Consider the following 27,954-nt stretch of genomic DNA (forward strand, 5'->3'; position numbering starts at 1 on the left):
AAAGATTATAATAAAATGTAATTTACAAACATTTCTGTAAATAGCTCAGATTGGGGCAGTGTAATATGGAATTACACCCATATACAAACAACATTGGTTTTTAATACCATGTGTTGGTTCAATAAACTCATCTTATTTAATTTAATTACAGTATTGACTGTAAGAATGTAGGAGACCATTGGCTTTGTGAACTAAAAGATGTTCAGTGACCACATGCTGATTTTAAAATGAGTCTCTCTTCCAGATTCTTGACTTGACTAATTTGTGTGGTCATGCATTGGTACTGCAATGTGTTTTTGTTCCAGATAATGTAGCTACATCTGTGCCCTCATTAATTAAACTTCTATTTCAGTGTAAAACACTTTGTATGAACTAGAGTGTGGCTATGAACATATATAGATATGGGCCAAAAGGTGCACCTTAATGAACTGTTTAATTTACTACATATTCTGTAAACAAAATGTCATAAAATGTATCGAAACTTCACTAATGACAAAGCCAATAGTGTTAAGACTCTTTAGTAACCAATGTAAATGCAAGCAGTAAGGCAAAAACAAAGAATGTACTGCACCTCTAATGTTCATGCAGCTAAAACTGCAGTGGCTTTCATTACTATGCAGTGCATGTTCTTATGTTTGTGATGTTCATCATGGAGTTGCACTATGTAACTCAGGTACTATACAAGGCTGTAGTTATTAATTGAACATGGGGGGATTGAAGGGAATTCAGTCTTTTTTATTATTATTACAAGGAATTGATAAAACACAGCCATAGTTCACACACAATCTGCATTTCTTTCAGATAATGCAGCACTTTCATTTTTGCAATTACAAATGCTTTGATATTCACATGCATTCCTATGTCTTCTTTTATTTGCATAAAAAAAACACAAAAAGCTAAGGAAAAACATACAATCTGAAACCATTCTACACAGAACTCTTGAAATAACCATGGCAAAATTGGCACTTTTTAATACGTTAAGAACTAACTGGATTTTAATCATGTGATGCTCCTTATATTTGTACTTATAGCAACAGTAACAGCGGCACACAGTACACAGTTGATTCTGTGTTTGTGTCTTTACCCAGTACATTTCTGAAGTTATGTGTGAAACTATATCAGATCTGACTTCTTTCTCTGTTTTTTTTTTTGTTCCAATGCAAATAAAATAAACAAATATGTGAATATCAAAGTATGTTTAACTGCAACAGTAATCTGGGAGAAGTGCATTTCCTGAAAGAAGTGCAGAGGTGTCAATGTATTTTTGGTCATTGGCTATAAAGTCAAAGTATGAAGACAATTCCAGACATTGTGACCAAGATTTAGGAAATACCAGTACACTTTGGTGGGCAGCATGGTCATCTGATCTGCTCTGCTCTATTCTGCTCTCCTCTTTTTTCCCTTGTGATGTCAGTATTTACTATCAGTATTTTCAGCATTTGCTCCTTTTCTCACTTACCTCCAAGTCACTGCTCTCCCTGCCCTGTCAGCATTTACTTTCAGCAGAGTAAACACAAAATAAAAAACAGCAGGAATGTTAGCATGATGTTCAGGAATGGATTTTTGACCATTTCTTATCTAAATGGTAATCTCAAGGATTCTTGTACAACTTTCTTGTATAGGCCTACTTTTATCATTAGCAGGGTTTGACAGTAAAACGGTAATACTGTATACTGTGGTGTTTAAAAACATTGACGGTGTCTCAAAATGAGGACAGTAATTCAAAATTACAACGTGTCTGATGTGCCAGATTTCTGTTCTGTGTCTATCTAGTTCACATTATAAGAGCCACAGGGTTGCGGCGCTGTGGGAGCTCACTGATTGGTGAGGTCACGCTCTGAAAACAGGCGGGAAATAAACCCAGGCCAACATAATAGTTAACATAAGAGTTAACAACGCACTTCATTTAACGAGTTAATTTAAAAGGTAGAATCAAGCAAACCTTGACATCATGTGTGCCTGAACACAGTTAAAAACACGCCTAAGACCATTCCCTCGACTCTACACTCTCAGATATTCTGATTTATCCTCTTTGTCTCGGCTTGTCTTGTCTTAAACGTGTGTGATTTGCACTTCAGTTAGCCAGAACATGGACTATGCTATAGTGTTTAGTGTTATACTGGCTAACATATATACACAACTAGATATTTACTTATTCTATTATTTGCAAGTCCAAACACATTAGAACCTGTCTTGATTTGCCTTTCAGTTACTCCCAACAGCAGTCGCTTGACTTCGCTCCCTCAGACATGTTTTTATTCTCAACACTTGTGTCAGTAGCTCAGCAGGTGAATGAAGCTGTCTAATACTTGTTGATGCTGTAGCTGAGCTAGCTCAGCAAAGGCTAGCTTAGCAAGTGGGCTACTGATTCAAAACCATGGAGAAATAAACTTCAGTTTTAGCTTTTTCTCATCTAAATGTTTATAAGTGTAATTTCTGTCAACCAGAGTTTCATTTGTTCTGTAGTGAGCAGACCATTATCCTGCTAACAGAGCTAACCATCTTCTCTCTCCTGATTCAGAGCAGTTTAACATTTGTCATCACTTATTGAATAACAAATATAAAATTTCGCCTGTGAGCAAATGGAACTTTGTATTAGATAATTTCTCATTTTTTAAATGCAGCAAGTTGAGGTGGTACAGAAGACACATAGCTAATGTAGAACCATTTGCGCTACTTGCACAAATTATTGCCATCTTGGAAAAATCCATTGATGGAATAACCTGGTCGTTCAGTATATGGTTCTGTATCTTTACCTTAACTAGAGGATCCCTTGAACCACTTTTAAGTACAGCACAGTCTGGTAATGCTTATTTTATCCCCAGTCATTGTTGTTTGTGTGAATACATGTAATTTCAGTCTTAACTCTGTCTGCTCTGAGCGCAGACTGCAAGAGGGTGGAGCTAAATGCGGTGGGCGTACAAAAACGAATTTAAGTGGATAAGAAATTTTACTGTGTGTAATCCATGGCACTTGACACAAAATCACAGCGAGCAGACAGCAGGGGGCAGCTCAGCACATGGAGCAGAGTGGAGAAAGAAGAAAGGGTTTTAGGAGTATAAATAGACTGGTGTACAGCCTATAAAAACGTAGATTAGAAAAACAATACTGTCACAGCTGTTCTTCCATATAAGAACCGAGAAGAGCTGCTAGCTCCGTTTTGGTTTTCGAATTTCACAAAAAAGCCCAGACAACACTGTGTCCATCACCAAGCTCCAGCACAATTATTTATTTTAGTCACAAATAAATATCAATTTAGTAAATATAAGTTCATCTTTATATCTGTGTTTTAGTTATATTTTGTTTTACAAAGTTAGTAAAGTAAGTTTGTCAATCCTGATGCCTTAAGTCTCTTCCACGTGGTGAGGTATATGGTTTATTAATTCAACAATGATTTTGGACTGGAATCAGGTATCTGCCTTTTCACAAAGTTTGGAACAGAAAAGTCATATTGATACATCCCTGTTAAAAGTAGGATCTCTGTTTTATCTGGATTGTGTAAGAGAAAGTTGTGAGTCATTGTTGAGCATTGCCATAAGGATTTGCTTGCATTCAGAAACCACTCCACCTCATCACCAACCCCCCAAATCATCATCAAGTATTGGATAAAGCAACATCATTTCAGATAGCACAGTTCCACTGCTCCACAGCCCAATGCTGTGGGGGCTTTATAGTCCTCTAGACCATGCCTGGCATTAGGCATAGTGCCAATTGCATTTAACAAGACCTAAAGGCGTTCACTCTTAATGAGGAGCCATTCACAGACTTTAAGCTGCTGAGGCTCTACTCTGAGATTCTGTAGCAAACTGCTCAAGTATTTTCCAACCTTGTCTTCAATGGGATATCTGTATTTGTGTCTTATAAATAGAATTACTATAAATTTTCTGTTTCTCCAAGTCATTCTCCTAACCTGTAGCTTTGCTAAACTGCATTAGTTCTGAAGTGGCTGTTGCTGTCACAGTCCAGAAATCATCTCAGAGTGCATGTCATTTTGAGGCAAATGGTGAAATAACCACTTTGTCCTGCTCTTGTGCTATGCCTGCTTTTGATACATGTCAGATTCCCTCCTGGGGCTAGACTGTATAAGGAAAGAGTCTCTGGGTTTCATCACCCTGCTCTTTGAGCCACTGTGGGGGATAAACTAACAGTCGCAACTTGGAATAAATTGGGTTGTGCTGAAGAAGCAAATTCTACCAATATTTCCATTCCATTTACATTTTTCTGTGTGGTTTGATGTGAAATACTGCATTATAGAGACACTTTAGAAACATCAGAATTGCTTAAAGTGCTAGCAATCATACATCATTGTTTAATGATTCTAGTCTGCATGATTTCAATCATGTAACATAACATATACACATATTATAACATAACGTCATTCCACTCCTCTTCCTCTGAGTCATCTTCTGAAGATCTGAGATGCATTGCATGGACTGATATCCAGGTCACCATTGATGTGAGTGTACTTCAGTTTTCTTTTGTAATTAAAAACATTTACATTTATTAACACAATAAATTCACTGATTAATGATAAGAAAAGTAGACCAAGTAGACCTTAACTAAATAATTGAGTTTCACCCATTTAATCCTACAAAGGAATTTCCTACAGTCTATTACTTTGCACTGCATCCAAATCGCAATAGCAAAGCTATTGAGGTCACACTGAATGACTTTTTAAATGTTGATTTCCCAAACCAGCTAGCTCTTTGAAAGGAACTAAGGGCTTCTGGATGCTGCCAACATACCTTATATGTTCTTGTTGTCATGATCCACTCGGTCTGAATGACGGGAGAACACTGGGGACGGGGATGGACCGAAGCGAGGAGTTTATTGATAACAATAAACCATAAACGAAACAGAAATGCAGCACCAATTACAAGGGATAAGGAAGAACTAAACAAAACTGTGACAAACAATACTGGGCAAACAAAAGGAACACACCTGGGGCTGGTGAGGCACTAGGGCAGTGCTAGCTGCCGGGGCTGAGCCAATACCATTACTCAGAAACATAAACCTCCAAGCCGAGCCTGGGAAAGCTATGAACTAGGACATATGGAGTAGCGCTAGTCAGGTGCATAGAACTTACTAGACTTGAGAGCGTGAGGAGTCAGCCACCAAACCTAGACGACTGTTCCGGTCCGACAGTGAGGAGAGCTAACTGCTGAAGCAAGCTGGAGAGTCGCTCACTCCTGGAGCTCCAGGACCCCACCTTGCTGAACCGAAGGAGCCTGGCGAGAGATCGCCGCAGACCTGCAGTAGCTCCCTAATGGACCCTGAGATGAGAGCTGCCTAGCTAGTTAGCTTCCCCTGCTAAGCTAGCTAGGTAGAGAGAGAGTCCTCTTGTACAAGGATGCACTCTACAGACCAGACCGGTGAATACTGAGTCTATACCGTTAACTGAATAACCTGGGTGCATGTGGTGCACTTAGGGTAATCCTCGGCAACCAGCAGCTGGCACTAGCCCTACTTAAATACATCAGCCCACAGGTGTAACACATTAACCAAACAAAGAATAGTTACCTGACAAACAAAACCAAAAACCAAAATGGTGACGAGGGGTGTCAACCCAAAAGTCCATTTCAACATAAAAGTCCTTCCATGAATAAACATGACATGGTACATTAACAAATAGTTCATTCTTTCCTGTGAGCCGCGGCCTGGGACCACCTCTGGGGCGGGCGCGGCGGCGCGGGCGTGACAGTACACAACTTGGGTCTCCGTGGCAGTCCAGGGGGCCAGCGGAGGCTGGTAGCCTAGGTAACACTGGTATGGGGTCAGGCCAGTGGTTGCGCACCTCAGTGAGTTCTGGGCCATCTCGGCCCAGACCAGATACCGGGACCAGTCGCTGGGGTAGTCATGGCAGTACAGCCGTAGGAACTTCCCCAGCTCCTGGTTAGTGCGCTTGCACTGGCCGTTAGACTGAGGGTGATAACCCGAGGACAGGCTTACACTCACCCCCAGGTGTTCACAGAAGGCACCCCATACCTTAGACGTAAACTGGGCCCCCCCGGTCAAATACAATGACCTCCGGAATCCCGAAATTCCGGAGGACGTGGTCTACCAGGGCTTGAGCGGTCTGCATTGCTGAGGGCAATGCAGAGAATGGTATGAACCTAACCCCTCTTGAGAAACGGTCCACTACCGTCATCACCACCGTGTGCCCCTCAGACTTAGGCAGGTCAGTAATGAAGTCGACAGCCAGGTGAGACCACGGACGTTCAGGAACGGGTAGCGGCATGAGCTTCCCCGACGGGAGCGTCTTCGGGGTCTTACATTGAGCACACTCACTGCATGATGCCACTACCCGATGTATATCTGCCCTCATCCCCTCCCACCAATATTTGGGAGAGAGCAGAGAGTACGTGCGGGCCTCACCTGGATGACCCGATGCCGGAGAAGCGTGAGCCCAACCGATGAGCTTCTCCCGGAAAGCCCCTGGGACGACTCACCCTGGCATGCCATCTCCCACTGCAGACGCGGATTAAGTCCGTTGCGGAACAGCGCCACCAGGGCCGGCTGGTTCCACCCGCTACCAGCGGCTAGCGTTCGGAACTCCAGCGCATACTGGGCTGCCGGCTTGGAGCCCTGCTCCATCCACAGCAGGAGATAGCCCTTAGTGAGCCCCTCTCGGGGGTGTTGGAACACCGCCTTGAACTGCTTCAAGTAGTCCGAGAAGGGCTTCTCACTGAGGTCCTCCCAGGTGGCTGTGGCCCAGTCCAGAGCTTTTCCAGCGAGTCGGGATACGAGAAAGGCGATCTTCGCCTGGTCAGTGCCGGTTGGGTGATTATTAAAGAAAACCGCACACTGTAGCAAGAACCCCTTGCAAAGCTCCGGATCGCCATGGTACTTTCCAACCGGATACGGGCTAGGGGAAGTCGTGACAGGGCTGGGAGGACTAGGGGGCTCCAACGAAGTCTGAACCAGATTCGTGAGCCCCTGGATGCCACCCACTAGTTGGGCGACTTGTTGCTGCTGATCTTCCTGTTGCTGCACCAGGCGACCAACAGTCTCTGACACACTCTGTAACGTGTGTTGCTGCTGCCCCAGGAATTGACCCTGGGCGCAGACAGCCTGACCCAAGGCCTCCATCCCCGCTGTTCGGAGGCGGTCGGCCGAGGATTCTGTCATGATCCACTCGGTCTGACAATGACGGGAGAACACTCACAGGGGATGGACCGAAGCGAGGAGTTTATTGATAACAATAAACAAAACAGAAATGCAGCACCAATTACAAGGGATAAGGAAGAACTAAACAAAACTGTGACAAACAATACTGGGCAAATAAAAGGAACACACCTGGGGCTGGTGAGGCACTAGGGCAGTGCTAGCTGCCGGGGCTGAGCCAATACCATTACTCAGAAACATAAACCTCCAAACCGAGCCTCCAAAGCTATGAACTAGGACATATGGAGTAGCGCTAGTCAGGCACATAGAACTTACTAGACTTGAGAGCGTGAGGAGTCAGCCACCAAACCTAGACGACTGTTCCGGTCCGACGGTGAGGAGAGCTAACTGCTGAAGCAAGCTGGAGAGTCACTCACTCCTGGAGCTCCAGGACTCCAGCTTGCTGAACCGAAGAAGCGTGGCGAGAGATCGCCGCAGACCTGCAGTAGCTCCCTAATGGACCCTGAGATGAGAGCTGCCTAGCTAGTTAGCTTCCCCTGCTAAGCTAGCTAGGTAGAGAGAGAGTCCTCTTGTACAAGGATGCACTCTACAGACCAGACCAGTGAATACTGAGTCTATACCGTTAACTGAATAACCTGGGTGCATGTGGTGCACTAAGGGTAATCCTCGGCAACCAGCAGCTGGCACTAGCCCTACTTAAATACACCAGCCCACAGGTGTAACACATTAACCAAACAAAGAATAGTTACCTGACAAACAAAACCAGAAACCAAAATGGCGACGAGGGGCGTCAACCCGAAAGTCCATTTCAACATAAAAGTCCTTCCATGAATAAACATGACATGGTACATTAACAAATAGTTCATTCTTTCCTGTGAGCCGCGGCCCGGGACCGCCTCTGGGGCGGGCGCGGCGGCGCGGGCGTGACACTTGTGTACTATATTCTGCTCTAAGAGTAGACTGACCAGTTCACCAGCAGCTAACAGGCTTCTCCAATGGTATTCAGAGACAGGCTATAATTTTCACTCTTAATTTTTACACAATAATCAGTAAAGATACTAAGGTATTTTCTTTTTTCTTTATTATTAGTATTTATTTATCCTTTATTTTAAGGATTTGTTGTAGTGGCACATCATGTAGTCTGTGTGTGTTGCACATACTACAAACACTCATTGGAGGTGAATAGAATTTTTGTAAAACCTAGGTGTTAGTTGGTGAGTGCATGGAAGTGGTACCCATGTGTGGTTCTGGGGCAGTCGGAGTTGATGTTTGGGAGAGAAGATTAAGCAGTATGATGGGAACACTTGTTTTGCTTCCGGACGTAATGTAGTAGAGAATACTGATAAGCAGCTCGATCTGAACAGAATAGCAGAAAGCATGAACACATTAAATGCAGCAAGCAAATATAAATATTGTTTGTTATGTTAAAATTCATTACGTAATGGCTGGAACACTGCCAGAACAATAGAAATGGCTAAAAATTATTAGTATACATTAAAATGCCTTCTCCTATAAAATCATTTATAGATATATGCATACTACAACAGTGAAATGCAAAATAATGCAGATATAGGCCAGCAGCTTTAGAAAATGTTTATATCAATTTTCAGTGATTTGCTTTCAGTGATTGCTTTCAGTAATTTTGAGCATGGCCTGATTGTTGATGCCAGACAGGCTGGTTTTAATATTGACATGTAACCCAACCAACGGTCAGTCTCTCTCTCTTTCTCTCTCACACAAACACACAGAATGAAAAAAAAAGAGTTATCATGTTACATTGTTTGGGGAGATACAAGGTTAAAATATTTTTAGCTCAACAGACGAGTTCACTCAGAATTATGTAATAATGAAAAAACGTTTTATAATAATGAAAAAAAGTTTTTTTTAAACCACCCTCCAATACAGGGCAGCTGTATGTAGAGCCCTTTATATGGTTTACTGATGCACCTTTACTGAGTTTACTGCCTTTTTTAAAGTTATTATTGGTCTCTTTGTGGCTTCTCTAGCAACGTCCCTTCTTGCTCTAATGCTGAGAGGTCTAAAGGACAGTCATGTCTATGCCGTGTCTGTGAAATATGATGGATTACAATCTAACAGTGCTCAATGGGATATTTAAACATATAATTTGTAGCCTTTCAGCTTCATCTTTTAACAGATGGTTTGGCATTAGCTTCCAGGACTGGCTGGTATTTTGTGGAATCCATGCTTCTCACCAACAGTGCAATACTGCTAAAGCTACTGGCGACATCACAATTAGAAAACAAGATTTACAAGTATTCCTTTCATGAAAACCTTTTTTCCTCAGGTGTACCATGTACAGCTGATTGTGGGCAAAGAGGTCTATTTTGACTTCTATTGGTCAAAGAGGTCTATTGTGCCTGATTTCCTGCGGACTGTTATTAAGAAATGGTAGTTCAGGAAAACTGTGGAGTCCATGCCTTAAATGGTCAGATCTAATGTGGCGCACAAGGGAGACCTACTCAATATTAGGCATGTAGTATTAATGTTATGGCTGATTGGTGTACATATGTTTTATTTGATTTATTATCTTCAATGTTTTTTATGTAATTTTATGATCCACATCTTAAACAAAATGTTTTCTCATGTTTTATATTCCTATTTTGTCTGATAATTACTAATTTACTACTTGTTCTATCAAATAATGTTTTTTTTTTTTTTTTACTTTTGTCAAATAAGGTTGAAGACTGAGAAAAGAAAGCCTGGTCTAATAGATCTCCATTTCCGTTGAAACACACATGGTAGGGTCACATTTGGTGCCAACAGCATGAATCTATAGACTCTACCTGCCTTGTGTCAACAATCCAGGCTGGAGGAGGGGGTTTAATGGCGTAGGGAATGTTTTCTTTTCTAGGAGTGGAATGAAAAACTTGTCAATATCTATTGGTTCTCATTTGTGGAATTATTATTTCTGCTTTGCCAGCCGTGTGGTGTTCCCTATGGACGGGAATAAGAGGGTTCTTCTGAGATCTGGTTGTGGAACTCGAAGCTTAATACACATATTGTTCAAAATGAAAAATACAGTGCTTTGGGAAATTTATGAAAAAGTGTGTGTGATGAGACATTAAGTCAGTGATGTTAACAAAGAGGCTACAACACTGTTGTGATGCTGCAGTATACATGTTATTGTTCTGCTATGAGGGAGATTTTTCTTTAAATATATGTACATTGAATAACCATGGGTGGTGTGTTGGCACAATAGCACCACAGGTGGTGTGTGCCTCACAGCTCCAGAAGCTGTGGGTTTGATCCTCACAGCAGGCACTGTTTGTAAAGAAGTTGATGTGTTGTCTATGTGGGTTTCCTCTGAATACTCTAGTTTGCTCCTACCCCAAAAAACATACCAGTAAGTGGATTTGTTATGGTTACCCCTAGGTGTGAGTGAATGGATGTATGTACTTTGCTCTGCGATGGATGACATGCCCAGGTTGTATTGTCAAGTCAAGTCAAATTTATTTGTATACCGCTTTTTACAACGTTGTTGTCACAGCTTTGCATAATCAGTAATTAGTACAAGACAGAAAAAAAGAAAAAAGAAATAACATAAGAAGACATGAAAAATCTAAACCCTCAGTGAGCAAGCCAACGGCGACGGTGGCAAGGAAAACTCCCTCAGAGCTGGAGGAAGAAACCCTGGGAGGAACCAAGACTCACCCTCCTCTGGTCAGACCTATTTGTAAATTATTGATAAAAGTTACCAAACCATCTGTACTGTTGTACTGCTCAGGTGTGCAACATATTCATAATCATAATATAAAAATCATGGGGTAGTATAACCTAATATAGTGATGGTCAGAGTAAAGAGAGTAATGATAGTTAATAGTGGTAATATTAATAGTGGCAGATAGTTAAGAGTCCATTTAGGTTTTAACATGGTCATTAGGCAGGTAGCAGTGGACGGAGGGTGTGCCGTTGGTCTGGCATGGGTGGTGGTGGTGGGGGGTTGCTGGTCGGACTGGTAGGTGGCAGCTGGTCTGACGCAGGTAGAGGGGAACTCAGCGGGCAGTCTTTCAGCAGGTCGGGCTGGGTGACCATTTACTCTGAGAAGGTAAAGAGACAGTTTATTTATGTTAATAGAATAACTTTGTAGTCAATATGGAATTTAACTGGGAGCCAGTGAAGTGCTGATAGAACTGGACTGATATGGTCAAATTTTCTAGTTTTAGTAAGAACCCTGGCTGCAGCATTTTGAACTAGTTGAAGTTTATTAAGGTTCCTGTTGGAACAACCTGACAAAAGTGCATTACAGTTATCTTAATACTGTTAAATGCAACTGTGGAATGCAAGGGTTTAGATTTTATATTTATTTATAAGTAAGCATACAGTATATGGCATACTAACCAATCAATCAATAATCAATAAGGCATACAAACAGACTTTATACTTATGAAACATTCAACCAGACACGTCCAAATAGACTTAATAACACACTGTAATTTTGAAAGTCATTCCATTTTGTATGGCACTGGAACACTGCAATACTTTCATGGTGGATGAAAGTGCAATTTCTGTATCAAGGCAATCCGTGTCTGTCATAGAAGACTGAATGTAAGGGTGATTTCAGCAAAATGCCTTCAGGAACGAATATTGACTTATTCTCATGCTTGTTTCCCTCACAGCACAGAGTGTCACATTTGGGAAGTCTGGTCGTAGTCTTGTGGAACTACAGCACTGCACAGATATCAGCTTTATGTCTCCTGAAAGCTCAAAATTTAACTCTACATTTGATTGTTTTTGTCAAATGCCTTAAATGTGTGATATTACAGTGATAGCTTTAAGCCTCCATTAAGACCCTTCTTCAAGTCTGATGGAGTTGCACTGTGTATTCATAGCACATTCTCAGGAGCAGTCCAAGTGATCTGTTGTGTGTTCTAGAAAGGGTAGTTTTCCATGTAGTTTTTTTTAATACTGCACCTACTGATCTCTACAATGCTATCATTTCTATGTCATTTGGAAGACAGCTCTTTGAATACTGATATGTTCTCTGATACATGTTTTCTGTTTTCAGTCTGTTTTGCAGTATGGAAAAACCATCATATGCGCACAGTGACCAACTACTTCATTGTAAACCTCTCCTTTGCCGACATTCTTGTCACTATAACTTGTCTTCCTGCAAGCCTGGTAGTGGACATCACAGAAACATGGTTCTTTGGAGACACACTGTGCAGAATATTACCTTATTTACAGGTAAGGTTGGAGAGAGTTGTTAAAATAAGTGATGGTCAGAGCTGAGACTGCATCATACAAGGGGGGTACAATGACACAATAACAAAGGGGGTAGACACTGTATGAAAAAAAGATTATTTTAACCAACATTGCAAATTAAGTTTTAACTTTCAGCTGTTTGCAATAAACCAATAAAACGTGAACAAATAGCTCAGTACAACTTATATAACAAGTGTTTTCTCCAAATTCAACATCAAATGTCACTTTTAATGATTACTGCAGTCTCAGCTTCTGACGGCAATCCTGAGGAATCTTAGCCTATTTCTCATGGGCAGTGGCCTCCAGTTCAGTAATACTATTGGGTTTGTGTGCTGCAACCACCTTTTTCAAAAAACACATATACACACATATTATTACATATTGTGATAGCTTGATAGCTTTCTCTTTTTTGACACGTCTAGGTAGTGTAACCAGTGTTCCTTTAACTATACAGATGGACTATTCGTCCATTTGTATCTCTAGGAACATTCATTTCCTTTGTTATATTTTTGTATCTGTTTTCTGTGCAAGGCAATGATCTTTTCTTCGAATGCTTTGGGCAGCTCTCTTAACTTATTTCTTGCATACAATCAAACATCACAGTCAACAAACCCCTAGCCAGGCATTTAATGTGTTTATTTCAAGCATACCTGATGCAACTAATAAGCTAATGAATGAACAATTTGGAAATGTTTGCTTTTATGAGGAATTCTATTCAGATGGTTAAATAATTTTGAAACTGCAGTTAAATTTGCAAAGAAAAGCGCTGTATTATCCCTTGGCTTCCCCTGCTTACTTCTTCCTTTACTCTTCAAGGATTAATATCTCAAGAACCTCCTTAACACAGGAGCTTTGTTTAAACTGTGTTGCGTAGGTCTTGTAAAGGGCACAGGAGCTATTTTCTGTTTTCTGCATCCACATTTTTTTAATATATTAAAGAAAAACTTTCTTCAAAGGCTTATAAGCCATCTGGCTTAAACATATTATGGCCTACATATTAGCCGGACCATCTTGTTTTACATACCCTTGTGTGGACTGAAATGCAGTCAAATCACAGGAACTACAGATTTTACAAGTGTTCATGTTTCATCTGTAAAAGCAAAATCATAAATTGATCAGGCATAAAATAAAAAGTCAATCTGTTAAAAAATAGCATCCGTGATGTTAGTGTTAACCCCTCCATGTGTGTGGAGCTAGTGTTTTAGCATATACACTTGGTTTAACTGAAAAAATAATAAAAGTATCAGTTGCATATGCATGCAAAACCTATTGTTCCTGTTGCTCTTCTCCACTTCCGCTATGATATTGTTCAAAGTGCTGACAGTAGGCTAGCAAATTGAGACTGAAGTATAGCCAACATGACTCAGTCTGTTCACTAAGGCACTTGAGACAGATCCTTTAGAGCTTTATATTTGAAAATAAATGCTATGTTCACTTAAATAGATGTTCTTTCTATAGAGCCTTTACATAGACTTTCACAAAAAGCAACTTTATAGATCCAATCTGATTATTATTCAAACCACCTGAGCGCATGAGGAAGTGACAAGAAGTCATGGATGAAATTCACAAAACTAGAATCAAAAGAGGAGCACCGGGAAAGTTCAGGCCCCAGGATAGATCTCATGGATAAGTCTGTGACCAATGCTGAAAATCTGCTGGCGGATATGAGAACATGCCAGATATGAAAACCAATGTGAGCACATGGCAGGTTCAGAAGATCAAGAAACAGCTTGTAATACATCTCTGTCGGAACAGCACCAGTATAGAAGACTAAAGATTACACATACCTTTCATATGTACAAAGCTTGCCACCACTGTGTGGAGTGGTGTATAAGCCACACTTTGAACTGTTCAATTCTTTCTGTAGGACAATAAAAGGTTGTCTGAGGTTTTTTTTACATGTTCGCTGAGAAACAGTCCATTATAACGCTTACTAAAGGTTTTAAAGAAAAATATGAAAGATCAAGATTTCAGTATTTCTATCCAGGGGCAATTGTAGGCTTAGAGTTTTAAGGGTGCTAAGAACCCAAATGCTCATAAAAACTACATTTTAAAGTAATTTCACACTAATAAATAGTGTTGGGGAAAACACTGTGACTGGAAAGACACCAACAATTAAAAAAAAAAAAAGAAGACATTTTTTAAAAGTAAAATATGATAAAGGATAAACACTCCTGTTTTAATGTTAGGACTGGTGTATACGTGAAAAACATTGTTATGAAAGTTAATCTTAACTGTCAGTAGAAACTTAATTCATTGTTCTGTTAATGGATGTTAATGACCCTCATTACTGACATGTCAGTGCTGACTAATGTATTTGCCACCCTTTCTCTTGCCTTTATGAAATAATTTATATACCTTAGTTTTTGTCCATTTTGTATGTTTGACCAGACCATCTCTGTGTCAGTGTCAGTGCTGACCCTCAGCTGCATAGCCCAGGACCGCTGGTATGCTATTTGCCACCCTCTCAAGTTCAAGAGCACAGCCAAAAGGGCCCGCAAGAGCATCATCCTGATCTGGCTGGTGTCCTGCGTGATAATGATCCCCCAGGCTGTTGTCATGGAATGCAGCAGTCTACTGCCCGAGCTTCTGCCTGAACTCACCAACAAGACCAGCCTTTTTACTGTGTGTGATGAACACTGGGGAGGTGAGGAAGTAGTGCCACTGCACCCCTTGCACACACTGATTCTAATGCAGAATGTGTTTTATACTTGGTACATGGACACAACGGTATTCTCCTTAAACATGAAGCATATACTACTAGTAATAATAATAATAAAAGCAAAAATATTTTCTTTTGGTAATTTCTTGGTAAACAAGGTAATTTCTTGGTTAATTGGTAAACATATGTTTAAGGTCCTTTAAATAAAGTCTTAGATATTTTATATCACTGTCAAGGATTAAAATACATCCTTGAACACAGCTTTACAAATAATCTGTTATGATATAAAATATGTGTCAAAACAAGGATTACTATAGCAATTAAAAAGTGGTAACAACATTTGTATAGATACAAATTCAAACAACATCCATGTTAAAACTAGTCTTTTATCCTTTGGGCAGCATGTCTGTGTATATTCTCAAGTAGACATTCTTGTTTGCTTGATATAAGACTGAAAACTATATTTAATAAAATTCTTACACCATGATTTACTGTGTACCTCTCATGGAATTTGTATTGTTCAGGTCTTAGATAGAATTTAACCTTGAGCATCAACTAAAGCCAATTGGAGACTTCACATGCATAATAAAGTAGCCTATTTCAAGAAAACAGTCTGACTTTCACTGACTGGATCCTTAGGGGGCTACATCTCAAGGGAGTCAGCGTTTGAAAAAGGAATTAAGCACCATAAGCAGATACTGCTACGGTGCTACTAGGAATCCTGAACATAGTCTCATATTGGAGCCCCTAAGCAAAAGATCGGAATGTGACTCTCTAGATACAAACTTTTGTAACGAATTTATTCAGGTCCTCTCATACTTTGAAAGACTATATGACAGCCTTCATATGCCTGACTCCAGACACCTGAAATAAACATAAATGAACAATCATTAAGCACCTATTCAAAAATGTTGCTTTGGTCAATTTCATTGTTGACATAACATATGACAGGTGGTGTGGTTTGTATTTAGGTTTTGTCCAAAAATGTCAACACAATTACATTTGCTATTATGATGTTATGATATATGATGTAATGGTGATTATGTGACAACTTGCAAATTTAAACTGAGCACTGCTAAAATAAGATATAGTATCACATTTGTTATTATACTGACATTCTGTTCTGACTTATTTATGTCATTTAAGTATTTTATATAAGTTATAATTGAAATTGCTCTTGTACAACTTATATGACTTATTACACAAATTACTTATTACCTGTCATGCTGGCTAAGCTAGACATGGACGGGTGAACACTCGCAGGGACGGTGCGATGCATGATAACGTTTTATTCAAATTAACAAGGGGAAAGAGTGCAGCAATAACAGAGAGGGATAAACAAGACAAACGTGACAAACTAATGCGGGCAAAAACCTGAAGGCCACCTGAGGCTGGTAGGCAGCCAGGGAGCAAAGCGAGGCTGGGCCAACCTAACGGAGGGGGGAAGCCAGATACAGGAACCCAAACCGCGCTCGTCAGGCGCTGATAAACTTACGTGACTAGAGTGCAAAGGAACAGGACGCCGAATCTCACTGGCGACCAACCGGTGAACCAGACAGCGAACCCGTAGACTCTCCTAGAAGTCTCATGAACGTGAGGCCAACATAACGCTTGGCATCGCAAGAGTAATTCTCGGCCCAGACCTTAGCGTTTGCTCCCCTTTTGTCCCCCAGCTCTCAGGTGGCCCAACTCAGAACTAATAACGGGAAACGGGTGTCAACGTAAAAGTCCTTGAACATGAAGCCTGTGGTCCGCGGCTCGGGACCGCCCTCGGGGTGGGCGCGGCGACGCGGCCCTGACATTACCACTGTAATGTGGTAATAAGTAAGAGTTATGTATGTTTTATTTTCTTTAGTACTTAAATAATACCTGTCATTATTAGTGAACATTCAGGCACTGGACAGGATATTTTTCATTCCACCGAATCATAACAGGGATAGCAATGTGTGGTACTCTTAAGTGCAGGGCAAAGACATTAAATAACAATATAATATTTGGTTACTAAAACAGTTTTAAAATGAGCTTACAGTCATTTGCTTGGGCTAACTAACACCAGATAGCTCTTTTAAGTTAGCTAAGAACAGCTAGCAAATTCCATTAAGCTGGCAGTTTCATTGGTTTTTACAGACATTGCACAGTAGCATGGAAAGCTTTGTGCATCCCTGGTCAAAATATTTGTTACTGTGAATACTGTGAAGAGTAAAAGATAATCTGATTTTCAAAACAGCATAAAGGAAATATTTGTGCAGACACATGAATAAAGATATTCAGGGCATCCTGCATGGTCAGTTCTTATCGATATCCCCTCTGGTATTTATCCTATTTTTAAAAAGTCTTGATTTTTACTAATTGTTTTGTAAAATACATCTAGTTCTGTAATATTCTTCATCTTGCATGCACTGCTCTTTCAGTGTTTAGATTGAAGGACTATGGGGTCCACTGTGGTTGTTGAGGTGTGTTTAGGATCTTTATCCTCCTGCAGAAGCCTTTGCTTTTTTCCCAGATTGTGTAATGTTTGTTTACAGAACTTCAGTATTTAAATGAATCCATTCTTCCCTCGATCAGTGTAATGTTTTCCGTGCCACTTGCTGCAACATAAGGCCAAAGCATAATCAATTCACTATTGTGATTTATAGTTGGAGAGGTGTTTTTTCTTCTGTATGCTTTTTGCACCTTTGCTTGTTGCAGCCAAAAAGTTCTATTTTAACTTAATCAGTCCATAGGACTTGTTTTCCAAATGCATCAGGCTTGAGTTTCTATGAAAACCTCTAACAATAAAATCTGTAAAAGATATTTTCCTGTGATGACTCTTCTATAAAGATCATACTTGTTCATGTGTCGCTGTACGCACCACGCACCACCACCACCTTCTGAAGGTCATTAAAAACAGGGCATTGGATTTGTATTTATAACAAGAGCTAGAAAGAGGTTGACAACTGACGTGGTTGTAGATTTGCTGTTCTTGCCATCTGCAATAATGAGACACTGTTATGAGTATAGAAACAGTACTACCAATCGGATGTTTGAGAGTTTAGTTTAAAAGGCAGTAGTGGTAACAGTTGTTTTCAAGCAAAACAACCACAGAAGTTGGCTTCTAATTCTAACTCTCCATTCCATTCCAAGTTCACTCAGAAGCCATCTTTGCAACATCGCTGGGCAGTTATGGACCCTTTTTACATTTATGGATTCTCATTTTCGTTGGCAGCTAGTTTTGTTTCTGGTCAAACCAAAGCAAATAGCACTGTCCAGCTGTATGGCAATTTAATGTGATCCTCAGTGCCACAATAAAAACAGCATTTTCATCAGCTTTTATTAACTCAACCATTAATAAATGTTAAATAAAATTAATTAACTTTAATATTAGACTGATAAATGTATACTGTATAATAAATCTCTACCTTCTATCCCGTCTTAGAACTGATTTTGGAAGTTGAAAATAACATTAACTCTAACCCATCTAGACAACAACCTTGCAGACGTTTTTTGCTTTATTCCAACTGATACGAGGGGTGATGCTTTATTTAACTGATGTGTGATATATTGGCTTGAAGTGAAGAAAATTTTCAGAGTCAGATATTGATAATAAAGCAGCCTGAGGTGCTTAGCCACTGCATCTGAGGAACGCAGACATGTGTATCCTTAAACAACTGATTAGTTTTGAAAAAAAAAGCAGGCTCGTTCTCTTTGGACCTGTTTTGCCGTCTCAAACACTTAACAGAGATCTCGATTAAAAACTAGATGTTTTTCTTCCATTCAGTCCTTTTTTTGTATCCGAGTTGTGGAAAGAACCAGAAATTATTATGCTCTCTTAATAGACTCACCTAAAATTGCCCACTCATGAGTTTACTTCTTTTTGCATTGCTTTTACCTCTGTTGTTTTTCTTTAGCACAGAAAAACACTCCCCATGGAACAGAAATGTTGCACTTCTGTTTTTTGCTTTGGACATGCACATATTCTCCAGTTATGATATGTTGTTCTCTCTGTTGCAGATGAGATCTATCCCAAAGTCTACCACACCTGCTTCTTCATCGTCACCTACTTCGCCCCATTGTGCCTCATGGTCCTGGCATACATCCAGATTTGTCACAAGCTTTGGTGTCAACAGGTAAAACAGGTTTTGTTTCACTCATTTACCCCATAAAATGTAAATCATGTTGTGAGCTTAGGGCATGTTAACATGTTTCACATGCATCCACTAAAATGATACAACTGAGTTTTGAAATGCGCTGTACATCAGTTTTAAAGGGCACACAGCTTACTTTTTTTTGTTTTTTTCTGGACATGTAAGTTTATGTTACAAAAGCAGTTCATATTTCATATTTAATTCATATGATCAGCCTCTTATTAGTCATAATATTAAATCGCCTGTTGTAACTGTGCCGTTAGGTATTATATATGTAAATGAATTCTGATTGTTCTGATTGGTTGTCCTTTCAATTAATAAAAAACATTTCTAATAACTTCAGCTTTAATCAGCAGAGCTAAACTGCTCCAGACTGAAAAGAATGATATATGTAGGCATGTAAGGCATGTTTCTGTGCCATTATATTTTTGGACTGGTAATAGCTTAGAAATAGCTAGTAATACCAGCACAGTGCCATTTCTGCCAGTTGGTTTTCATTTCCATTATTTAAGACCTCTTAGATTTAAAAAAAAAAAAAAATTATAAGCTCAACAATCCTCACAATGATCAAACTTTTTAAAAAACATTCTAAAACCAGAGGTGGTGAATGTGAGACTAAGGTTAATGGTATGATGATTAATAGCAGTGCAGTTTGAGGTAGATTATGAAGCACACTGCATTGTGAGGTAAGTTGTCTTAACACTGCATTTCATTGTTGTTGTGATGTTTTTGCTTAGATTCCCGGGACATCATCAGTGCTGCAGAGGAAGTGGAAATCCCTGCAATGTTCAGCTCATCCTGCAGGACCTGGTGAATCAGTTAAGGTCAGAACCAGCGCAGTGTCGGCCGAGATCAAGCAAGTGAAGGCGCGGCGGAAGACAGCTCGCATGCTGATGGTGGTGCTCTTCGTCTTCGCTCTCTGTTACCTGCCCATTAGTGTTCTCAACATCATGAAAAGGTACTCTATAGACTTTTAGTTGTTCCTGGTCACTTGTCAGAGCAGGTCCCCTGAATTAAACCAAATGTTAATGAAGCAACAAACAAATGTAATGTAAAATTGCTAAATAACAACTCTATTCTTATTTTATCCTCTCAGTTACTGGCAACCAAATGTGAAGATATTCATAAATATATATATATTTTGTCATTATCTGCCATATACACTGCCACAATGCAAGCAGCACAAATCACATATTACGTACCTTTTGTTTATCTGGAGGGTTAAAATCTATGTCCACTAGAGGGCACACATATACTGAAAAGCAAGTTAACTGCAGACTCAGAAAGACCAAACCCAGGACAATGAATTGATTCTTCTGCACTTACTATAGTGAAAAAAAGAAATAAAAGAAAATGGCTCCTGAAAGTTTCCATAGGTACGGTGCAGAAACATAATACCCAATAGCCTGTAATCGTACACCATACTCGCCTACATTGTCATCGTGTGCATCCCATTGTGTGTGTTGGGTCAGACAACATATCAAAACTGAAAAGTGTTACTGATAACATAATACATTTTTAAAAACAGAATCAGCTAAACAAATTGTCAGTTGGAGCAAGCTTTTAGATGGGCAAACTTATAGCTAGCAGTAAAAAAGCATTCACAGTAGTATCAGTGAGAGAGAATGTGGATTTGTTCAGTGCTGTGAGTCTGTCTGTACCTACAATGTAAAAAAGAGTTGATGGGAGACAATTTGCATATGCTTTTGCAAAATCACACAAAAACCTTAATGTACAGTGGGGAAAAAAGTATTTAGTCAGTCACCAATTGTGCAAGTTCTCCCACTTAAAAAATGAGAGAGGTCTGTAATTGACATCATAGGTAGACCTCAACTATGAGAGACAAAATGAGAAAAAAAATTCTGAAAATCACATTGTCTGATTTTTAAAGAATTTATTTGCAAATAATGGTGGAAAATAAGTATTTGGTCACCTACAAACAAGCAAGATTTCTGGCTGTCACAGACCTGTAAGCCTCTTTAAGAGGCTTCTCTGTCCTCCACTCATTACCTGTATAAATGGCACCTGTTTGAACAGTATAACAGTATAACAGTATAAAAGACACCTGCCCACAACCTCAAACAGTCACACTCCAAACTCCACTATGGTGAAGACCAAAGAGCTGTCAAAGGACACCAGAAACAAAATTGTAGACCTGCACCAGGCTGGGAAGACTGCAATAGGCAAGCAGCTTGGTGTGAAGAAATCTACTGTGGGAGCAATAATCAGAAAATGGAAGACCTACAAGACCCATTTTAATCTCCCTCGCTCAGGGGCTCCACGCAAGATCTCAGCCCGTGGGGTCAAAATAATCACAAGAACGGTGAGCAGAACCACAAAATCCCAGAACCACACGGGGGGACCTAATGAATGACCTGCAGAAAGCTGGGACCAACGTTACAGAGGCTACCGTCAGTAACCCACTACGCCGCCAGGGACTCAGATCTTGCAGTGCCAGACGTGTTCCCCTGCTTAAGCCAGTACGCGTCTGACGTTTGCTAGAGAGCATTTGGATGTTCTGGAAGAGTACTGGGAGAATGTCTTATGGTCAGATGAAACCAAAGTAGAACTGTTTGGTACAAACACAACTCGTTGTGTTTGGAGGAGAGTGAATGCTTTGGATTTGCATCCAAAGAACACCATACCAACTGTGAAGCATGGGGGTGGCAACATCATGCTTTGGGGCTGTTTCTCTGCAAAGGGACTAGGGCGACTGGTCCATGTACATGAAAGAATGAATGCGGCCATGTATTGTGAGATTTTGAGTGCAAACCTCCTTCCATCAGCAAGGGCATTGAAGATGAAACGAGGTTGGGTCTTTCAGCATGACAATGATCCCAAGCACCCAGAGCAACAAAGGGCAACAAAGAAGTGGCTTCGTAAGAAGCATTTCAAGGTCCTGGAGTGGCCAAAGCCAGTCTCCAGATCTCAACCCTATAGAAAACCTTTGGAGGGAGTTGAAAGTCAGGTGTTGCCTGCCGACATCCTCAAAACATCACTGCTCTAGAGGAGATCTGCATGGAGGAATGGGCCAACATGCCAGCAACAGTGTGTGCCAACCTTGTGAAGACTTACAGAAAACGTTTGACCTCTGTCATTGCCCACAAAGGATATATAACAAGGTATTGAGATAAACTTTTGTTATTGACCAAATACTTATTTTCCACCATTATTTGCTAATAAATTCTTTAAAACTCAGACAATGTGGTTTTCTTATTTTTTTTTCTCATTTTGTCTCTCATAGTTGAGGTCTACCTATGATGTCAATTTCAGGCCTCTCTCATCTTTTTAAGTGGGAGAACTTGCACAATTGGTGACTGACTAAATACTTTTTTCCCCACTGTATGTTTTGGATTCTAGCCTATACAAACTAGCTCTGTAAATCTCTCCAGGTTTTTTGGTACTTGACAAAAGCAATGATGTTTGTAATACTACTTATTGTAATACAAACTTTTAACAACTTTAAAGATTCAAGTCAAGCACTTTGGTTTCTATGCTTTTCTCCCCACTGAGATCAACCCCGATCTATATTCATGAGCAGACATGTTCAGGGCTAAAACAAAAAATCTCCAACCAGATTCAGCATTGATGAACACCTGCGTCACTAATTACAGTAGAACAAACATTAAATTGGACATTGCGTCATCAGCCAAAAGTTTGCTTAAAGTTCACACTTCAGAGAACAATCAAAAGGGGTAGTGTGATAAATGTTCTCTTTTATTACTATCAACTGCAACTGTGTACTGCACACCTAATGAAGGACATGCCTGTGGTTTAAATGATCATTGTTACCAATCAAGCAACTGAGACTAACCATTCAGGCAGGCTGCTGAAAGCTAACAGCTAACAGTTCAAAAAACAAATAAATAGATAATACAACTTATATCTTATATATATAGTTTACATTAGAAGTTAAGTCTCATCTCTTGGTTTCCATTCTGGAGATACAGGGATTTGGTTTGACAGTAAGAATAAAGAAAATACATCTGATGTCTGAGAAAATGTCTAGTAAAGCTGGAGTGATCCGCTAATTTTTTAAATATTGATATCCTATTTGACAGCTAAGCATCAAAATCTCACTCTTGTATTGTCAAAGAATGATGCCAGCTATGCAGGGCAATATTTCAGTTGTATTAATCATCTCATCCATGTCTCTGTGTCCAGGGTTTTTGGCGCATTCAAGAATACAAACAACAGAGAGACAGTGTATGCTTGGTTCACCTTCTCCCACTGGCTTATATATGCCAACAGCGCAGCCAATCCCATCATCTATAATTTCCTCAGTGGTAAGTCCAAGCCTTGTGCTCTAATCAGCCTTTCCATGAGATGTTTTCTCCATCTGCTGGACGCACTGAGACCTCACCCATGTCTGCATTTCCCACCCAACACTGTTAGCAGGTTTCAGAATAAGACTTCAAAGTCTCTAAATAGCCACTATTCTCCAGCAACATTCACATACCTTTCAATTCTAACCAAGCTCATCTAAATGAATACTTAATCAGCATAGTTAATATTCTCTTTGTACCCCCACTGTGTAACTCTGATAAGAACCAATATCTTCAATGTCTCTGATACTTAGGCTTTATTAAAGATTTTTTTCATGATTAATTCACTGTAATCAGAAGCAATTTTAGCCAGTGGTGCATGGATACCAATATTAGTGTAAGTATCAAGCCAGTGCTTGAAGTATATTGTCCCTTAATTATAATATTAGCTATATTATTAGAACTTGGTTAGAATTAAGGGTGTGACGATAACCCTATTACTGCAATACCATTATGTGACGCCTACTACAGTGTTAAGCTCAATATTTCATTATCCCTCATTATCATCACTACAGTTATTATTTATTAGTTTGGGCTCCAAGATCTGACTGCCTGAGCCACACGTAGGGTTGGGCTGTGAAAACGTAAGACTGTATATAAAAATGATGAAAGGATCTCTAAATGCGAATGGTCAAGGAGTTTAACAAAAAATTTGCACTGACTGTTTAGGAATTACACTTTAAATATTCCCTTAATTTCCACAGGGTCAAGAGTAACTGAACAAATTAACTTCTTTGTAGAAGTCAATGACTGGCTGAAGTGTGGACATTACCAAATGCTGGATTTTCTTCCTTGAGATGCCATGTCTTTGCTATACCTGCCTTCAGTTGCTGCTAGTTCTGTTTCCATTTGTCATAAATTGTAAACTTGTGTTTGTAAAGTTTCTATCTCTCTGACTCATTTGTTTTGTTTTTTCAGCCAAATTGTAGCTGTTTGCTGATCAATGAGCTAACTCAAAACTTGCTCGTCAGGCAGTTGTCACAGTACTTTTGAACTTGTGAAAATGGAGGAACTAGGTAAAGTGTCTGTAATTCCAAAATGGTTAATGCAATTTATTTGTGAAACCCTTTGAATTGAAGTCTACACTTCAATCACATCTCGATTGTTTTTATTTCAAATACAATGAGGTGGTGTATCTAGGTGGTGTGAATATTTGCTATTATCTAAATACTTGTGGGCTGGTTGTACATTGTATATAAAATGTCATCACAGAATCTAAAGGTAGTTCTTGCCACAGTTTATGGCAAACTACTGCATCTACCATCAGAAAGAGATTGCACAGGTCTGTACTTTCCATGATGATCTGGACAGTGTTGTAGTGTTGTATAATGTATTGATCTTGTTGCCTATGTATGCACTGTAACACTGTGTTTTTGAGGAGTCAAATACTCAACAGTTTAATATAGCTTCATACCTGTAAGCTGTATTGCTTATAAAAAAGCTTTATGCAATCTAGTTACTTTACACAGATTGGATCAGATTTTGGAATTGACTGTCACAATTACAGGGAGAATGCAAGGCTTTAAGCAGACATCAGAGTCATTGAACAAATGGAGTTGTTACAGAGAAATTGAAAAGTGTGTTAATAAAGGAAATGGAAATTCTGGAATCACATTGAAAATCCTGCTAAACTAGAAGTAATTATAGAGAGACAACAAAATGAAACAGAACTAAATTAAAGAAAAACAGGGAAACAAAAATGAAAATAAACTTAAGACTGGAGAAAATATATATGACTTTGTGAGCAAAAGGTTATGCGGTTTGTGGGGTTATTGCAGCAAAAGATCAAATACTACTGTGAATACAGAGTAAAGTAGACTTTTTCAAAATTGAGTAGTTTGGTGTGAAATGTTCTGATTTACCTTACAGAGACTGAATTGTTCACAGCGGTAAAGACTGGTACATGCATGGTGTTACAGGACAAAATAGTTATATGGAATGTAGCACTTTTTTTACCATTATCAGCATTACATACAAAACATATAAAAAAGAAGACATGTATTGGGCCGCTGTGAGTGAGTACATGAAATTATTTCTTTACATTAACATTTTGCACCAAACTCTAACTGACTGTCTTGTCATGTTAGGCCAGACCAAGAAGGATGAACACTCGCAGAGATGGAATCCAATGCAAGAGGGTTTATTTAACAAAACGAACATAAACACAAGGGGTATGAAAAACATGAGCAGCAAACAGAGGGCGAAACCATGAACACAACCAGAACGTGACAACAAAAATGGCGAATACAACAAACCTGGGACTGGGAGGAGCCGGGAGCTAAGCAGATGTTAAGGGGAAAACCGAAGAGGGAACCTGAACCTAAACCAACAGGCAGAGCCTGGGCATGGGGACAATAATACTCCAATAACTAGAGAGGGCTAGCTGGGGAACCAGCCGCTAGACCAAACGGCAAGGCCAACCTAACCTGAATACGCAGTGCTGCCTCGAACATGGGTCGCCTTGCTTGAGTGTGGATAATCTGACAATCCTGACATGAAGCGAGCGAGCCTCGCTAGTCGCGTAGTAGCAGGGAGACCTACTCCTGAACGTGGGTAAAGCACTGGCGCTGACCTGAACACACCGGAACGCGCCTCGGGGCGTCCTAGAGGTTCCAGACGGTTCAATTCTCGGCAGAGAACGATGGTGTAGAGGATCCTTAAGTACCCCCCAGTCCCAGGTGTAACACATGAACCAAATAAACATGAATTGACTCACATGAATGGAACCAAACACACATGGACATAAACAAGGCGGAAGTCCTAGTAATATAGTATGATCTATTGTATCAAAGGCAGCACTGAGGTCTAGTAGGGCTAATAAAGATTCATAGCCTTGATCAGAGGCAAGAAGGAGATCATTTGTAATCTTCACTCTGTGCTGTGATTGGATCTGAATCCAGATTTTTACTCAGGTATAAGCAGAGTTGTTGGGCCACAGCCTTTTCTAATATCTTGGATATAAATGTTAGGTTGGAGATGGGTCTGTAAGAGACATATGTTAGAGTCTGTTAGACAAAACACTAGGATCAAGATTTGGTTTCTTGATTAAAGGTTTTATGACTGCTAATTTAAGGGTTTGGGTACATGCCCTAAGCTAAGGGATGAGTTTACAATTGTTAAAAGAGGTCTGATTATAATTGGGAGTATATAATTTTTTCTAGTTTTGGCTGTGGAAGTGGGTAGAAGGCTTCCAGCCTTTGTTCTACAACTAAGTTATGTTCTAAAGCAGATGGCCATGTTTGATTTAATAAGCAGGGTTGGATTTGTTGTCTAATATTTAATATTTTATTATTAAAATAGTCCTTTACTGGTTAAATATGTTGGAATCTGGGGTTGAGTATCTGCCTGGCTTTTAGTAAGTTTAGAGATCTTACTAAAAAGTACTCTTGTTTTCTTTTTTCTCTATCAGTGAGGCCAAATACGCTGAGTGAGCTTTAATATGTGCCTTTCTATATTGACTAACACTGTCTTTCCACACAGAGTGGAACACCAATGTGATATTTGTATTGATACATCAGTACCTTTTTGCTTCAATGAGCTACTATTTAATTATTTTTTAATTATGCCAAACTTTTTTTTATCACTGGTAAGAAATGGGAAGTGTAAGGGTAAGTCATATCTGCTTCTTTGTTTATGCCCATTCTCTTCTGTCACAGGTAAATTTCGAGAGGAGTTCAAGGCAGCCTTCACCTGCTGCTGCTCGGGCGGAGGTGACGCAAATAAGCGGGTGAGGACCAAAATGAGCACGGACAGTCACAAATCCCTGTCCACACAAGTGAGCCATTTCGACAATGTCTCACGCATTTCAGACCAGGTTGTGTAGCTCTGACCCAGGAGGGCTAATCTCTGTGTCTCACCACTTTACTGGTTGCAACTGCATGTTAGTGGAAAAAGCACTGCTGGAGGAGACTTCAAAAGCCCCCATCATGCTCTGACTTGCCCTTCTGGAATGCACTGATGGCTTAAACAAAAACCTGTTTGATCCAGAGTATTACCCATACACACTGAAAATGCCATACTGCCTCAATAGAGCATAAGCAACCAGCAGGACTGTATTTCTTCCATCAAAGCCAAGGGATTTTTTTTATTCCTGCTCTGTGGCATTGTCATGAGATCCACAGAAATAATGTTTACAGAAATCCTTATGGCTCTGATTTTTTCAGTTTTTGTGTCTGTCATGTACATTGTTGGTGGTGAGAATGTATTAACAAAAAATTAACTGCCACATTGTTAGAAAGTGGTTAAGGTATTTTTTTTATTATTATTTTACAGCAGTCTATGCTGTATACAAATGACTATGGAACATTTGTAAAAGCCAGGGCTGGCTTTGCACAGTCAAGCCATAGTTGTCATGGTCAGATATATACATAGACTCTTCATGGACATCAGTATCATGGCAACATTGAGTCTTAAAAAATATTTTGAATGGTTATTTTTCAGGGGCAAAATGTAGTAGAAAAAACAGCAGAACAAAAAACTAATTTGGGGCACAAGT

At 39.8% G+C, this 27,954-nt stretch overlaps 1 protein-coding gene across 1 annotated transcript in view; it reads left to right on the forward strand.

The window, feature by feature from the left end:
- Positions 1-27,282, forward strand: part of hcrtr2 (hypocretin (orexin) receptor 2) — a 28,240-nt gene extending 958 nt beyond the window's left edge. Inside the window, exons 2-7 of the mRNA XM_072676819.1 lie at positions 12,152-12,330; positions 14,740-14,995; positions 19,001-19,116; positions 19,872-20,092; positions 23,299-23,420; positions 27,116-27,282. Of these exons, the coding sequence (XP_072532920.1) occupies positions 12,152-12,330; positions 14,740-14,995; positions 19,001-19,116; positions 19,872-20,092; positions 23,299-23,420; positions 27,116-27,282 (1,061 nt within the window). The remainder of the gene's footprint in view (positions 1-12,151; positions 12,331-14,739; positions 14,996-19,000; positions 19,117-19,871; positions 20,093-23,298; positions 23,421-27,115) is intronic.
- The last annotated feature ends 672 nt before the right edge of the window (positions 27,283-27,954 follow it).

Source organism: Salminus brasiliensis, chromosome 4 (genome assembly GCF_030463535.1).
Source record: "Salminus brasiliensis chromosome 4, fSalBra1.hap2, whole genome shotgun sequence".
Taxonomy (NCBI): Eukaryota; Metazoa; Chordata; class Actinopteri; order Characiformes; family Bryconidae; genus Salminus; species Salminus brasiliensis.